We start from the raw sequence: 17394 nt of genomic DNA on the forward strand, positions 1-17394 counted from the left end.
CCATGAGCACCAACATGTTAAAGGACCCATGAGCACCAACATGTGAAGTTAACAGGAGCACCAACATGTTAAAGGACCCATGAGCACCAACATGTTAAAGACCCATGAGCACCAACATGTGAAGTTAACAGGAGCACCAACATGTGAAGTTAACAGGATCACCAACATGTGAAGTTAACAGGAGCACCAACATGTGAAGTTAACAGGAGCACCAACATGTTAAAGGACCCATGAGCACCAACATGTGAAGTTAACAGGAGCACCAACATGTGAAGTTAACAGGAGCACCAACATGTGAAATTAACAGGATCACCAACATGTGAAGTTAACAAGATCACCAACATGTGAAATTAACAGGATCACCAACATGTGAAATTAACAGGAGCACCAACATGTTAAAGGACCCATGAGCACCAACATGTTAAAGGACCCCTGAGCACCAACATGTGAAGTTAACAGGAGCACCAACATGTTAAAGGACCCATGAGCACCAACATGTTAAAGACCCATGAGCACCAACATGTGAAGTTAACAGGATCACCAACATGTGAAGTTAACAGGAACACCAACATGTGAAGTTAACAGGATCACCAACATGTGAAATTAACAGGATCACCAACATGTTAAAGGACCCATGAGCACCAACATGTTAAAGGACCCATGAGCACCAACATGTGAAATTAACAGGAGCACCAACATGTTAAAGGACCCATGAGCACCAACATGTGAAGTTAACAGGATCACCAACATGTGAAGTTAACAGGAGCATGTCAAATTAGGTGTCAAATTAAAAGTATTTTGTGGAATGAAGACTTAGATACTTTTTTCAACCATTTTGCCATCTTAAAAATGAGACATAAGTAAAACACTGTGATTTCTGGGTAAACAGTACGGGAAAAGGGGTCCCCAAAAGGTATCATAATTACATCAAAACAATGAAGACCCCTGCCCACTAATATCAACACTTGTTTTTAGTTTCTGAGACATTGTTAACCTTCTGTATGTTTAAGAAATATTGCCTTGTAATTCAGTTACTAAAAACCCACATATTAAAAAATATTTTTTTTTTTTTTTAAAAGGTGCAACGTGCAGAAATTGGTCCGCCATTTCCTGGTTTCTAAAATTCTAACGGTTTGCATAATTTCAGTTTATGTTTACAAAATAAGAAAGTGTAGAGAATCATTGTACCACTGTGAAATATATTTTCAATAACCAATTTTATTTTTTTATTTTTTTTTAAACTGGTGAACAAAACCAAAAGTAAAAGATGCAAAAACAAAACGTAGAAACAGGAAGCATAGTAATAGGACCCGTAGAACAGATCCACCGTTTGTTAGACGGGCTTTCAATGAGTGACATAATTCTTCTTTATGATATTTTCACATTTCCCTCCCTCATGAGGGAGACGTAATTCTCGTAATAAAACTCTCAATTCCGTTACCAAATTGGTTAACGCAAACATAAAAGTTACAAACCACAGTTTTGTCTCTCTCTCCCTCTCCCTCTCTCTCTCTCGAAACACACAAGCCAGCCACAACCAGTACGTACGTTGTGATATAGTTGTATGGTGGTTTTTGTGACGTGTCTTAACGTGTTTGAAGGAGTGTTAAACTCTGATAAATATAATTTCAGCACCGAACTCTACTCTTCTGTGTTGTACTGAACTGTTACTATTTTACACTGTGATGTTCAAACTCTGTGCGTCTACATACAAGTTGTATGATTTGATCAGCTTTGAAATCTGTTTTTTTTCCGTTTGACATACATGTTAAAAGTGAGTCAAAGCGTACTTCCGTTGCCGTGGAATTGCCCATAACATTACAGCATAGCGATCAGGTATCCTCACCTCCACGTCCTGTACAGAGCGTGGCTGGGCCACACACAGCATGTTGAGCAGCTGCAGGATCAGCTCTTCGATGTGCTGCAGAGCGCCCTCCGTGGCTGACAGGTTGGGGTGCACCTGTAGCTGCACCTGGAAGAGAGACGATGGGGGACAAACGTTAGAGAGACGATGGGGACAAACGTCAGAGAGACGATGGGGACAAACGTTAGAGAGACGATGGGGACAAACGTCAGAGAGACGATGGGGACAAACGTTAGAGAGACGATGGGGACAAACGTCAGAGAGACTATGGGGACAAATGTTAGAGAGACAGAGAGACGATGGGGACAAACGTCAGAGAGACGATGGGGACAAGCGTTAGAGAGAGACGATGGGGACAAACGTTATGGGGACAAACGTTAGAGAGACGATGGGGACAAACGTTAGAGAGACGATGGGGACAAACGTTAGAGAGACGTTGGGGACAAACGTCAGAGAGACGTTGGGGACAAACGTCAGAGAGACGATGGGGACAAACGTCAGAGAGACAGAGACAAACGTTAGAGAGACAGAGAGACGATGGGGACAAACATCAGAGAGACGATGGGGACAAACATCAGAGAGACGATGGGGACAAACGTCAGAGAGACAGAGAGACGATGGGGACAAACGTCAGAGAGACGATGGGGACAAACGTCAGAGAGACGATGGGGACAAACGTCAGAGAGACGATGGGGACAAACGTCAGAGAGACGATGGGGACAAACGTCAGAGAGACGATGGGGGACAAACGTCAGAGAGACGATGGGGGACAAACGTCAGAGAGACGATGGGGACAAACGTCAGAGAGACAGAGACAAACGTTAGAGAGACAGAGAGACGATGGGGACAAACATCAGAGAGACGATGGGGACAAACGTCAGAGAGACGATGGGGGACAAACGTCAGAGAGACGATGGGGGACAAACGTCAGAGAGACGATGGGGGACAAACGTCAGAGAGACGATGGGGACAAACGTCAGAGAGACGATGGGGACAAACGTCAGAGAGACGATGGGGACAAACGTCAGAGAGACGATGGGGACAAACGTCAGAGAGACGATGGGGACAAACGTCAGAGAGACGATGGGGACAAACGTCAGAGAGACGATGGGGACAAACGTCAGAGAGACGATGGGGGACAAACGTCAGAGAGACGATGGGGACAAACGTCAGAGAGACGATGGGGACAAACGTCAGAGAGACGATGGGGACAAACGTCAGAGAGACGATGGGGACAAACGTCAGAGAGACGATGGGGACAAACGTCAGAGAGACGATGGGGACAAACGTTAGAGAGACGATGGGGACAAACGTTAGAGAGACGATGGGGACAAACGTTAGAGAGACGATGGGGACAAACGTTAGAGAGACGATGGGGGACAAACGTTAGAGAGACGATGGGGACAAACGTTAGAGAGACGATGGGGACAAATGTTAGAGAGACAGAGAGACGATGGGGACAAACGTCAGAGAGACGATGGGGACAAACGTTAGAGAGACGATGGGGACAAACGTTAGAGAGACGATGGGGACAAACGTTAGAGAGACGTTGGGGACAAACGTCAGAGAGACGATGGGGACAAACGTCAGAGAGACGATGGGGGACAAACGTCAGAGAGACGATGGGGGACAAACGTCAGAGAGACTATGGGGACAAACGTCAGAGAGACGATGGGGACAAACGTCAGAGAGACGATGGGGACAAACGTCAGAGAAACGATGGGGGACAAACGTTAGAGAGACGATGGGGACAAACGTCAGAGAGACGATGGGGACAAACGTCAGAGAGACGATGGGGACAAACGTTAGAGAGACAGAGAGACGATGGGGACAAACGTCAGAGAGACGATGGGGACAAACGTTAGAGAGACGATGGGGACAAACGTTAGAGAGACGATGGGGACAAACGTTAGAGAGACGATGGGGACAAACGTTAGAGAGACGATGGGGACAAACGTCAGAGAGACGATGGGGACAAACGTCAGAGAGACGATGGGGACAAACGTCAGAGAGACGATGGGGACAAACGTTAGAGAGACAGAGAGACGATGGGGACAAACGTCAGAGAGACGATGGGGACAAACGTTAGAGAGACGATGGGGACAAACGTTAGAGAGACGATGGGGACAAACGTCAGAGAGACGATGGGGACAAACGTTAGAGAGACAGAGAGACGATAGGGACAAACGTCAGAGAGACGATGGGGGACAAACGTCAGAGAGACGATGGGGGACAAACGTCAGAGAGACAGAGACAAACGTTAGAGAGACAGAGAGACGATGGGGACAAACATCAGAGAGACGATGGGGACAAACGTTAGAGAGACGATGGGGGACAAACGTCAGAGAGACGATGGGGACAAACGTCAGAGAGACGATGGGGGACAAACGTCAGAGAGACGATGGGGGACAAACGTCAGAGAGACGATGGGGACAAACGTCAGAGAGCGTTAGAGAGAGAGCGATGGGGGACAAACGTCAGAGAGGCGATGGGGACAAGCGTCAGAGAGACGATGGGGACAAGCGTCAGAGAGCGATGGGGGACAAACGTCAGAGAGACGATGGGGACAAACGTCAGAGAGACGATGGGGACAAACGTCAGAGAGACGATGGGGACAAACGTTAGAGAGACGATGGGGACAAACGTTAGAGACGATGGGGACAAAGCGTTAGAGAGACGATGGGGACAAACGTCAGAGAGACGATGGGGACAAACGTCAGAGAGACGATGGGGACAAACGTTAGAGAGACGATGGGGACAAACGTTAGAGAGACGATGGGGACAAACGTTAGAGAGACGATGGGGACAAACGTCAGAGAGACGATGGGGACAAACGTCAGAGAGACGATGGGGACAAACGTTAGAGAGAGACGATGGGGACAAACGTTAGAGAGAGACGATGGGGACAAACGTTAGAGAGACGATGGGGACAAGCGTTAGAGAGATGGGGACAAACGTCAGAGAGACTATGGGGACAAACGTCAGAGAGACGATGGGGACAAGCGTTAGAGAGACAGAGAGACGATGGGGACAAACGTCAGAGAGACGATGGGGACAAACGATCAGAGAGACGATGGGGACAAACGTTAGACGTCAGAGACGATGGGGACAAACGTCAGAGAGACGATGGGGACAAACGTCAGAGAGACGATGGGGACAAACGTCAGAGAGACGATGGGGACAAACGTTAGAGAGACGATGGGGACAAACGTCAGAGAGACGATGGGGACAAACGTCAGAGAGACAGAGACAAACGTTAGAGAGACAGAGAGACGATGGGGACAAACGTTAGAGAGACGATGGGGGACAAACGTCAGAGAGACGATGGGGACAAACGTCAGAGAGACGATGGGTGACAAACGTCAGAGAGACGATGGGGACAAACGTTAGAGAGACGATGGGGGACAAACGTCAGAGAGACGATGGGGACAAACGTCAGAGAGACGATGGGGGACAAACGTCAGAGAGACGATGGGGGACAAACGTCAGAGAGACGATGGGGACAAACGTCAGAGAGACGATGGGGACAAACGTCAGAGAGACGATGGGGGACAAACGTTAGAGACGATGGGGACAAACGTCAGAGAGACGATGGGGACAAACGTTAGAGAGACGATGGGGACAAACGTCAGAGAGACGATGGGGACAAACGTTAGAGAGACGATGGGGACAAACGTTAGAGAGACGATGGGGACAAACGTCAGAGAGACGATGGGGACAAACGTCAGAGAGACGATGGGGACAAACGTTAGAGAGACGATGGGGACAAACGTTAGAGAGACGATGGGGACAAACGTCAGAGAGACGATGGGGACAAACGTCAGAGAGACGATGGGGGACAAACGTCAGAGAGACGATGGGGGACAAACGTCAGAGAGACGATGGGGGACAAACGTCAGAGAGACGATGGGGACAAACGTCAGAGAGACGATGGGGACAAACGTCAGAGAGACGATGGGGACAAACGTCAGAGAGACGATGGGGGACAAACGTTAGAGACGATGGGGACAAACGTCAGAGAGACGATGGGGACAAACGTTAGAGAGACGATGGGGACAAACGTCAGAGAGACGATGGGGACAAACGTTAGAGAGACGATGGGGACAAACGTTAGAGAGACGATGGGGACAAACGTTAGAGAGTCGATGGGGGACAAACGTTAGAGAGACGATGGGGGACAAACGTTAGAGAGACAGAGAGACAAACGTCAGAGAGACGATGGGGACAAACGTTAGAGAGACAGAGAGACAAACGTCAGAGAGACGATGGGGACAAACATCAGAGAGACAAACGTCAGAGAGACGATGGGGACAAACGTCAGAGAGACAAACGTCAGAGAAACAGAGAGACAAACGACAGAGAGACAAACGTCAGAGAGATGCCATAAAACCTACGCTGGGAATGCAAAGAGTTACACATTATGAGTTGGTGTCCAGGGACAGAGATGTGGAGACTTTTTTCAAGCAGTTCTTCATGAACATTTAATGTGTATTTAACAGACGTTTTATAAAAACATTAAAAAGCAACTTAAGAGTCATGGCATAGCCTTTCCCCCTAGATATAGATACGTTTATAACTGACCCAAGTCACTAGGCTACCTCTCAGATGCATAGTGTCCAAGACAAGTGTTGTGAAATACAGGCTTAGCTAACGACAACAACAAAACACATGACATCATGGTGAAGTGACGTTAAAACCGCCCGCGACAACGCTCCAGAGATTAGCCAAAGAGTTGAGAAGTGAAGACACATGCCTCGTGGGCTTGGCCTTAGTTCTGACATCCCGCCTTTACACTCAACAGACCACAGAGGTGGAAAACACTCAGAAAAGAGGAATGTTTTGGAGAGACAGCAAGAAGAAGAGGGTAGAAGTGTGTTTTGGAAAGAGGACAGGAGAAGAGAGGAGAGGGGGGAGGGAGAAGAGAGGAGAGGGGGAGGGAGAAGAGAGGAGAGGGGGAAGAGAGGAGAGAAGGAGAGAAGAGGAAGAAGAGAGGAGAGGAAGAGAAAACAGGTGTGGTTTGTTAGGCTGAGAGAAGGAGAGAGAGACCTTTATTTAACCTTTATTTAACTAGGCAAGTCAGTTAAGAACAAATTCTTATTTTCAATAACGGCCTAGGAACAGATTTGTACCTTGTCGGCTTGGGGGTTTGAACTTGCAACCTTCCGGTTACTAGTCCAACGCTCCAACCACTAGGCTACCCTGCCGCCCCTTTCAACTCTACAAAACCATTCCTTTCATCAACTCTACAAACCATTAGTTTCATCAACCCTAGAGGAGGTTAGTTGGTTTCATCAACCCTAGAGGAGGTTAGTTAGTTTCATCAACCCTAGAGGAGGTTAGTTAGTTTCATCAACCCTAGAGGAGGTTAGTTGGTTTCATCAACCCTAGAGGAGGTTAGTTGGTTTCATCAACCCTAGAGGAGGTTAGTTAGTTTCATCAACCCTAGAGGAGGTTAGTTGGTTTCATCAACCCTAGAGGTTAGTTAGTTTCATCAACCCTAGAGGTTAGTTAGTTTCATCAACCCTAGAGGAGGTTAGTTGGTTTCATCAACCCTAGAGGAGGTTAGTTGGTTTCATCAACCCTAGAGGAGGTTAGTTGGTTTCATCAACCCTAGAGGAGGTTAGTTGGTTTCATCAAACCTAGAGGAGGTTAGTTGGTTTCATCAACCCTAGAGGAGGTTAGTTGGTTTCATCAACCCTAGAGGAGGTTAGTTAGTTTCATCAACCCTAGAGGAGGTTAGTTGGTTTCATCAACCCTAGAGGTTAGTTAGTTTCATCAACCCTAGAGGTTAGTTAGTTTCATCAACCCTAGAGGTTAGTTAGTTTCATCAACCCTAGAGGAGGTTAGTTGGTTTCATCAACCCTAGAGGAGGTTAGTTGGTTTCATCAACCCTAGAGGAGGTTAGTTGGTTTCATCAACCCTAGAGGAGGTTAGTTGGTTTCATCAACCCTAGAGGAGGTTAGTTGGGAGGTTAGTTGGTTTCATCAACCCTAGAGGAGGTTAGTTGGTTTCATCAACCCTAGAGGAGGTTAGTTGGTTTCATCAACCCTAGAGGAGGTTAGTTGGTTTCATCAACCCTAGGAGGAGGTTAGTTGGTTTCATCAACCCTAGAGGAGGTTAGTTGGTTTCATCAACCCTAGAGGAGGTTAGTTGGTTTCATCAACCCTAGAGGAGGTTAGTTGGTTTCATCAACCCTAGAGGAGGTTAGTTGGTTTCATCAACCCTAGAGGAGGTTAGTTGGTTTCATCAACCCTAGAGGAGGTTAGTTGGTTTCATCAACCCTAGAGGAGGTTAGTTGGTTTCATCAACCCTAGAGGAGGTTAGTTGGTTTCATCAACCCTAGAGGAGGTTAGTTGGTTTCATCAACCCTAGAGGTTAGTTGGTTTCATCAACCCTAGAGGAGGTTAGTTGGTTTCATCAACCCTAGAGGAGGTTAGTTGGTTTCATCAACCCTAGAGGAGGTTAGTTGGTTTCATCAACCCTAGAGGAGGTTAGTTGGTTTCATCCCTAGGAGGTTAGTTGGTTTCATCAACCCTAGAGGAGGTTAGTTGGTTTCATCAACCCTAGAGGAGGTTAGTTGGTTTCATCAACCCTAGAGGAGGTTAGTTGGTTTCATCAACCCTAGAGGAGGTTAGTTGGTTTCATCAACCCTAGAGGAGGTTAGTTAGTTTCATCAACCCTAAAGGTTAGTTGGTATCATCAACCCTAGAGGTTAGTTGGTTTCATCAACCCTAGAGACCGTTAGAGAAAACACTAAACTATATTTATTAGAGTAGAGGTCACCAACCGGTCCATCTCCAAGGCACTCCTAGTCGATCACCAAACATTTCTGTAAAAAACCCAACGATAAATCCTTCTGTTCCTATTGAGTTTTCTTCGTTTCACGCTGTTGGCGGTAGGTGCACGTGATTCAGCAGCCCTAGAGCTGTTGGCGGTAGGTGCACGTGATTCAGCAGCCCTAGCGCTGTTGGCGGTAGGTGCACGTGATTCAGCAGCCCTAGAGCTGTTGGCGGTAGGTGCACGTGATTCAGTAGCCCTAGAGCTGTTGGCGGTTGTTGCACGTGATTCAGCAGCCCTAGCGCTGTTGGCGGTAGGTGCACTTGATTCAGCAGCCCTAGCGCTGTTGGCAGTAGGTGCACTTGATTCAGCAGCCCTAGAGCTGTTGGCGGTAGGTGCACTTGATTCATCAGCACCAGGAAGGCAAAGTGTTCCCATGTTGAATCATTTCATGTGTCTGAAGGTAGAACTCCGCCCACCTGGCAGGCCTAGAGAACAAAACAAGTGCACCTATAGCCCTACCACTGGCCAATCAGAAAGCTCAAAAATAATCGTGTCTGCACAGTTTCCTCGAGCCATCGAATGTTAAAAAGAAACATAAAGTTGATACTGTGAGAATTCAAAAACCATGACTGGAGACAGACTCAAGGACAGTTGATGTTTTTATGAGTGAGTTCATGTTTAAAGTTGTTATTCGGCACTAAATCAACTCTTTGTATAAGCCTTAAAATACACATACGACAGCACTGCAGCTGCAACGAATGAGTACAGCAAAGTGTTCTTGTAATATAACGGCACAAGTGAGGCAGGGATGCGAGTAACAGCAATGAGTAACAGCGCCACCCTCAGGCACTACAGGGAAGTAACAGCAATGAGTAACAGCGCCACCCTCAGGCACTACAGGGAAGTAACAGCAATGAGTAACAGCGCCACCCTCAGGCACTACAGGGAAGTAACAGCAATGAGTAACAGCGCCACCCTCAGGCACTACAGGGAAGTAACAGCAATGAGTAACAGCGCCACCCTCAGGCACTACAGGGAAGTAATAGCGCCACCCTCAGGCACTACAGGGAAGTAACAGCAATGAGTAACAGCGCCACCCTCAGGCACTACAGGGAAGTAACAGCAATGAGTAACAGCGCCACCCTCAGGCACTCCAGGGAAGTAACAGCAATGAATAACAGCGCCACCCTCAGGCACTACAGGGAAGTAACAGCAATGAGTAACAGCGCCACCCCCAGGCACTACAGGGAAGCAACAGCAATGAATAACAGCGCCACCCTCAGGCACTACAGGGAAGTAACAGCAATGAGTAAAGTACATCTACCTTTCATAAACTATTTAGTTTATTTCAACTTAGTGTTTCACATTGCAAACAATATGGAAAACTTTAAAAAAAAATATATATAAAAAAATATTTAAAAAAATATTTATATATATATATAATTTTATTATTCATGTATTTTCAAGGTTTTATTTATTGTTTTCTTCTTTTTAAGTCTTTTTAGTAGCATTCTGGCATTCTGATAGGTCTTCCATAATGAGTTGATTTCTCTGGGATATCAGTGTTTACATTGTTGCTTTCCACTGTTTGTTTTGGTGTTGATGGTGCTGGTGGTGTTGATGGTGCTGGTGGTGTTGATGGTGCTGTTGGTGTTGATGGTGCTGTTGGTGTTGATGGTGCTGGTGGTGTTGATGGTGCTGGTGGTGTTGATGGTGCTGGTGGTGTTGATGGTGCTGGTGGTGTTGATGGTGCTGGTGGTGTTGATGGTGCTGGTGGTGTTGATGGTGCTGGTGGTGTTGATGGTGCTGGTGGTGTTGATGGTGCTGGTGGTGTTGATGGTGCTGATGGTGTTGATGGTGCTGGTGGTGTTGATGGTGCTGATGAAGTTGATGGTGTTGATTGTGCTGGTGGTGTTGATGGTGCTGGTGGTGCTGATGGTGTTGATTGTGCTGGTGGTGTTGATGGTGTTGATGGTGCTGATGAAGTTGATGGTGTTGATGGTGCTGATGAAGTTGATGGTGCTGGTGGTGTTGATGGTGCTGGTAGTGTTGGTGGTGCTGGTGGTGTTGATGGTGCTGGTGGTGTTGATGGTCCTGGTGGTGTTGGTGGTGCTGGTAGTGTTGGTGGTGCTGGTGGTGTTGATGGTCCTGGTAGTGTTGGTGGTGCTGGTGGTGTTGATGGTCCTGGTGGTGTTGATGGTGCTGGTAGTGTTGATGGTGCTGGTGGTGTTGATGGTGCTGGTGGTGTTGATGGTGCTGATGGTGTTGATGGTGCTGGTGGTGTTGATGGTGCTGATGGTTGATGGTGTTGATTGTGCTGGTGGTGTTGATGGTGCTGGTGGTGCTGATGGTGTTGATTGTGCTGGTGGTGTTGATGGTGCTGATGGTGCTGATGAAGTTGATGGTGTTGATGGTGCTGATGAAGTTGATGGTGCTGGTGGTGTTGATGGTGCTGGTAGTGTTGTGGTGCTGGTGGTGTTGATGGTGCTGGTGGTGTTGATGGTCCTGGTGGTGTTGGTGGTGCTGGTAGTGTTGGTGGTGCTTGGTTTGATGGTCCTGGTAGTGTTGGTGGTGCTGGTGGTGTTGATGGTCCTGGTGGTGTTGATGGTGCTGGTAGTGTTGATGGTGCTGGTGGTGTTGATGGTGCTGGTGGTGTCGATAGTGATGGTAGGTGCTGGTGGCGCTGATGGTGCTGGTTGTGTTGGTGGTGCTGATGGTGTCGATAGTGCTGGTGGCGCTGATGGTGCTGGTTGTGTTGGTGGTGCTGATGGTGTTGGTGGTGCTGTTGATGCTGATGGTGTTGATGGTGCTGGAGAACACACAGGTGAGTGGTTCTCTTCCAGGCTGACAATTGTTTCAGGGTCTCTATCCACAGGATAAGGGAAGTCCATTATGGTTTCTGAGTGTCTATCTGGGTGTGTTGTTTCATGTGTTTTTAACCGGTGTCTCCGGGTTCTTCTGTTGATTTTCTCGTTTGGTGTTAGCTGGTCATGTTTGTACTGTGCATGACCTTAGCTGGTCATGTTTGTACTGTGCATGACCTTGGCTGGTCATGTTTGCACTGTGCATGACCTTGGCTGGTCATGTTTGTACTGTGCATGACCTTGGCTGGTCATGTTTGTACTGTGCATGACCTTGGCTGGTCATGTTTGCACTGTGCATGACCTTGGCTGGTCATGTTTGTACTGTGCATGACCTTGGCTGGTCATGTTTGCACTGTGCATGACCTTGGCTGGTCATGTTTGTACTGTGCATGACCTTGGCTGGTCATGTTTGCACTGTGCATGACCTTGGCTGGTCATGTTTGCACTGTGCATGACCTTGGCTGGTCATGTTTGCACTGTGCATGACCTTAGCTGGTCATGTTTGCACTGTGCATGACCTTGGCTGGTCATGTTTGCACTGTGCATGACCTTGGCTGGTCATGTTTGCACTGTGCATGACCTTGGCAGGTCATGTTTGCACTAAAAATGACCTTAGCTGGTCATGTTTGCACTAAAAATGACCTTAGCTGGTCATGTTTGCACTGTGCATAACCTTGGCTGGTCATGTTTGTACGGTGCATGACCTTGACTGGTCATATTTTCCAAGTTGCTGTTTGCCATTTGTTGTCTTGTCTGATCGTGACTCTTTCGCCTTCCATGACTGAAAGCTTGTGTGCCTTGGTCAAAGTGTTGTTTTTGTCTCTGTTGTCTGCTTGTGAGACGGTAGCCTGACATGATGATAAGAGTCCTGGCTTTAACAAGCTCTTTGATGTCAGAATCTTTTGTCTTCCACCTTCTTCCCATTAGTAGTTGGAGAGATACCGACTCCATCCAGGACTTAGTAGTTGTGCCGGGGAGATACCGACTCCATCCAGGACTTAGTAGTTGTGCCGGAGAGATACCGACTCCATCCAGGACTTAGTAGTTGTGCCGGAGAGATACCGACTCCATCCAGGACTTAGTAGTTGTGCCGGAGAGATACCGACTCCATCCAGGACTTAGTAGTTGTGCCGGAGAGATACCTACTCCATCCAGGACTTAGTAGTTGTGCCGGAGAGATACCTACTCCATCCAGGACTTAGTAGTTGTGCCGGAGAGATACCGACTCCATCCAGGACTTAGTAGTTGTGCCGGAGAGATACCTACTCCATCCAGGACTTAGTAGTTGGAGAGATACCGACTCCATCCAGGACTTAGTAGTTGTGCCGGAGAGATACCTACTCCATCCAGGATTAAGTAGTTGTGCCGGAGAGATACCGACTCCATCCAGGACTTAGTAGTTGGAGAGATACCGACTCCATCCAGGACTAAGTAGTTGTGCCGGAGAGATACCGACTCCATCCAGGACTTAGTAGTTGGAGAGATACCTACTCCATCCAGGACTTAGTAGTTGTGCAAGAGAGATACCTACTCCATCCAGGACTTAGTAGTTGGAGAGATACCTACTCCATCCAGGACTTAGTAGTTGTGCCGGAGAGATACCTACTCCATCCAGGACTTAGTAGTTGTGCCGGAGAGATACCGACTCCATCCAGGACTTAGTAGTTGTGCCGGAGAGATACCTACTCCATCCAGGACTTAGTAGTTGGAGAGATACCTACTCCATCCAGGACTTAGTAGTTGTGCCGGAGAGATACCGACTCCATCCAGGACTTAGTAGTTGTGCCGGAGAGATACCGACTCCATCCAGGACTTAGTAGTTGTGCCGGAGAGATACCTACTCCATCCAGGACTTAGTAGTTGTGCCCGGAGAGATACCGACTCCATCCAGGACTTAGTAGTTGGAGAGATACCTACTCCATCCAGGACTTAGTAGTTGTGCAGGAGAGATACCTACTCCATCCAGGACTTAGTAGTTGGAGAGATACCTACTCCATCCAGGACTTAGTAGTTGTGCCGGAGAGATATCTACTCCATCCAGGAGTGTGTTTCTGTACTCAAGGAGAGCTGTGTAAGGATCTTCGTTGCCGTCTCGTCCTTTTCTTCCAACAGGTTTGTCATAGTCTGAACTGCTCTCTCAGCTTGGCCGTTTGACTGTGGAAATCTAGGGCTCGACGTAACATGTTTGAACTCCCAGCTGGTAGAGAAATCAGACATTTCTTGGCTCAAATTTCTTCCATTGTCGTAGCACAAAACGTCGGGCACCCCGTGCCTTGCCGAAATCGAATTTAGTGCTGTAATAATGTGTTTACTTGTTGTCCTACTGAGCTTGGAGATTTCTGGGTATTTTGAGTAGTAATTCACAGCCAGTAGATGTTCTGGGTCGTTGTAATGGAAGAGCTCCCTGGGGCTGGATGAGATGGCTCTCTGGGGCTGGATGAGACAAGAGATGGCTCTCTGGGGCTGGATGAGACAAGAGATGGCTCTCTGGGGCTGGATGAGATGGCTCCATGGGGCTGGATGAGATGGCTCTCTGGGGCTGGATGAGATGGCTCTCTGGGGCTGGATGAGATGGCTCCCTGGGGCTGGATGAGATGGCTCTCTGGGGCTGGATGAGATGGCTCTCTGGGGCTGGATGAGATGGCTCTCTGGGGCTGGATGAGATGGCTCTCTGGGGCTGGATGAGATGGCTCTCTGGGGCTGGATGAGATGGCCCCCTGGGGCTGGATGAGATGGCCCCCTGGGGCTGGATGAGATGGCCCCCTGGGGCTGGATGAGATGGCCCCCTGGGGCTGGAAGAGATGGCCCCCTGGGGCTGGATGAGATGGCCCCCTGGGGCTGGATGAGATGGCCCCCTGGGGCTGGAAGAGATGGCCCCCTGGGGCTGGAAGAGATGGCCCTCTGGGGCTGGAAGAGATGGCTCTCTGGGGCTGGAAGAGATGGCTCTCTGGGGCTGGATGAGATGGCTCCCTGGGGCTGGATGAGATGGCTCTCTGGGGTTGGATGAGATGGCTCCCTGGGGCTGGATGAGACAAGAGACGGCTCTCTGGGGCTGGATGAGACGGCTCTCTGGGGCTGGATGAGACGGCTCTCTGGGGCTGGATGAGACGGCTCTCTGGGGCTGGATGAGACGGCTCTCTGGGGCTGGATGAGACGGCTCTCTGGGGCTGGATGAGACGGCTCTCTGGGGCTGGATGAGATGGCCCTCTGGGGCTGGATGAGATGGCTCTCTGGGGCTGGATGAGATGGCTCCCTGGGGCTGGATGAGACAAGAGATGGCTCTCTGGGGCTGGATGAGATGGCTCTCTGGGGCTGGATGAGATGGCTCTCTGGGGCTGGATGAGATGGCTCTCTGGGGCTGGATGAGATGGCTCTCTGGGGCTGGAGGAGATGGCTCTCTGGGGCTGGAGGAGATGGCTCTCTGGGGCTGGATGAGATGGCTCTCTGGGGCTGGATGAGATGGCCCCCTGGGGCTGGATGAGATGGCTCTCTGGGGCTGGATGAGATGGCTCTCTGGGGCTGGATGAGATGGCTCTCTGGGGCTGGATGAGATGGCTCTCTGGGGCTGGATGAGATGGCTCTCTGGGGCTGGATGAGATGGCTCCCTTTGGTTGTTGTTGTGTGTGTTGCATACTTTTGTTACATCTTCAAATCTGTTTATTCATTCCTGGCCAGAACAGAACATCCCTTGCTTGTTCCTGACATTTTTACGATTTCCATGTGTTCTTCATGGATTTCCATGTGTTCTTCATGGATTCCCATGTGTTCTTCATGGATTCCCATGTGTTCTTCATGGATTCCCATGTGTTCTTCATGGATTCCCATGTGTTCTTCATGGATTTCCATGTGTTCTTCATGGATTCCCATGTGTTCTTCATGGATTCCCATGTGTTCTTCATGGATTTCCATGTGTTCTTCATGGATTTCCATGTGTTCTTCATGGATTTTTTCCCCCCACAATTTCTTCTCTCATTATCTGAGGAACGAGGAAGTTTTGAACAGCAGTCCATCAGAGTATGTCAAGTCCTCTCTGAAGGTTCAGCAATGGTCTATTTATTTGGCAACGTTCCCTCTCGAGTCTCGCCATCCTTAAAAAAACAAAAAAACGGTTTCTGTGACCAGTCTTCACTCTTCTTCTTCTACTGTTGCTGTTTTTTGAATTGCTGCATTTACTCTTCTGAAACAGGAAGTTGATAAACGATGTAGTTTACATCCAGCTTTACCATCCACCAATTTCTCTCTCTGTTCCTTCGGGTATGGGCTCGGGCTCAATGCATCAGCGATGTGCATCTCCTTTCCTGGTTTGTTTGTCACATGGAGACTGTATCTCTGTAGTCTCATCCGCATTCTCTACAGTCCACCTGGTGCTTTCTGGAGAGACTTCTTGAATGATTGTTTCCAAGGACTTGTGGTCTTGACTCCACCAGGATCTGTTTTCCAGATCGGTGTGCGTGAGGAGCACATTTTGGTAATAATGATTTGTTTTCTGTGACATGCTTTGCCTTCCTGACTGTATATGCTGGACACTTTTCATTGGTTCGTTTTTGTCCCCACAACGTGAGCATTCTCCCTGCCACCTCTCTTTTACTAGCTGTTGCACGTTCTTTGTCTTTCAAAAAAAATATATATATATATATATTTCTGTGTTTTCTTTCGCTTATGCACCTTGTGAACGAGCACCTCGACGTCATCATGGAGCATGTTCAGTTGGCTCTGGCTCACTTCACTAGCACGGCAAATGTGTAACGTTAGAGAGACGATGGGGACAAACGTTAGAGATACCTACTCCATCCGGGAGTGTGTTTCTGTACTCAAGGAGAGCTGTGTAAGGATCTTCGTCGTTGACGTCATCATGGAGCATGTTCAGTTGGCTCTGGCTCACTTCACTAGCACGGCAAATGTGTAACGTTAGAGAGACAGAGAGACGATGGGGACAAACGTTAGAGATACCTACTCCATCCAGGAGTGTGTTTCTGTACTCAAGGAGAGCTGTGTAAGGATCTTCGTCGTTGACGTCATCATGGAGCATGTTCAGTTGGCTCTGGCTCACTTCACTAGCACGGCAAATGTGTAACGTTAGAGAGACAGAGAGACGATGGGGACAAACGTTAGAGATACCTACTCCATCCGGGAGTGTGTTTCTGTACTCAAGGAGAGCTGTGTAAGGATCTTCGTCGTTGACTCTGGCTCACTTGTGTAATTGCTCTAGCTAGCAGGAGATCTGGTTCTCTGAGTAATCTGCGATTCCACACACAATTCTGTTCCGCGTCAGTGACACAAGTAAGTTGTTGAAACTCAGACTTTTGGGATAGATTTCCCTCTAGGTTCAGAGTAGTAGGTGGTCTCAGGTGGGATAGATTTCCCTCTAGGTTCAGAGTAGTTGCTAGTCTCATGTGGGATAGATTTCTCTCTAGGTTCAGAGTAGTTGCTGGTCTCATGTGGGATAGATTTCCCTCTAGGTTCAGAATAGTTGCTGGTCTCATGTGGGATAGATTACTCTCTAGGTTCAGAGTAGTTGCTGGTCTCATGTGGGATAGATTTCCCTCTAGGTTCAGAATAGTAGGTGGTCTCATTTGTTCCGTGTTTCAGAATGTTAAGCTTTCCTTGTGTTACTTTCTAACTTCTGACACCGTGTAACATAACAGCACAGTGAGGCTGGGATGCGGGGAGAAGAACCTTGTTTATCAGATGTCATGGGTCAAGTCAAGTGTAAGTACAGATGATCGAATGTAGTAATTAGTAACAGCGCCACCCGCAGGCACTCCAGGGAAGTACATGTACATACATCACAGTTCTGATAAGATTGCGTTGTTGTTGTTGTTGTTGTTATTATTATCAGCTTGAGTCTTTTTTTAATAATAGAGGAATATTGCACTTTCTCTGGTC

At 48.1% G+C, this 17394-nt stretch overlaps 1 protein-coding gene across 1 annotated transcript in view; it reads right to left on the reverse strand.

Moving 5' to 3' along the window:
- LOC115120056 (son of sevenless homolog 2-like) overlaps positions 1-17394 on the reverse strand; it is a 175971-nt gene that overhangs the window by 107275 nt on the left and 51302 nt on the right. Inside the window, exon 2 of the mRNA XM_065004384.1 lies at positions 1847-1972. Within this exon, the coding sequence (XP_064860456.1) occupies positions 1847-1972 (126 nt within the window). The remainder of the gene's footprint in view (positions 1-1846; positions 1973-17394) is intronic.

This window comes from Oncorhynchus nerka, linkage group LG18 (assembly GCF_034236695.1).
Source record: "Oncorhynchus nerka isolate Pitt River linkage group LG18, Oner_Uvic_2.0, whole genome shotgun sequence".
Taxonomy (NCBI): domain Eukaryota; kingdom Metazoa; phylum Chordata; class Actinopteri; order Salmoniformes; family Salmonidae; genus Oncorhynchus; species Oncorhynchus nerka.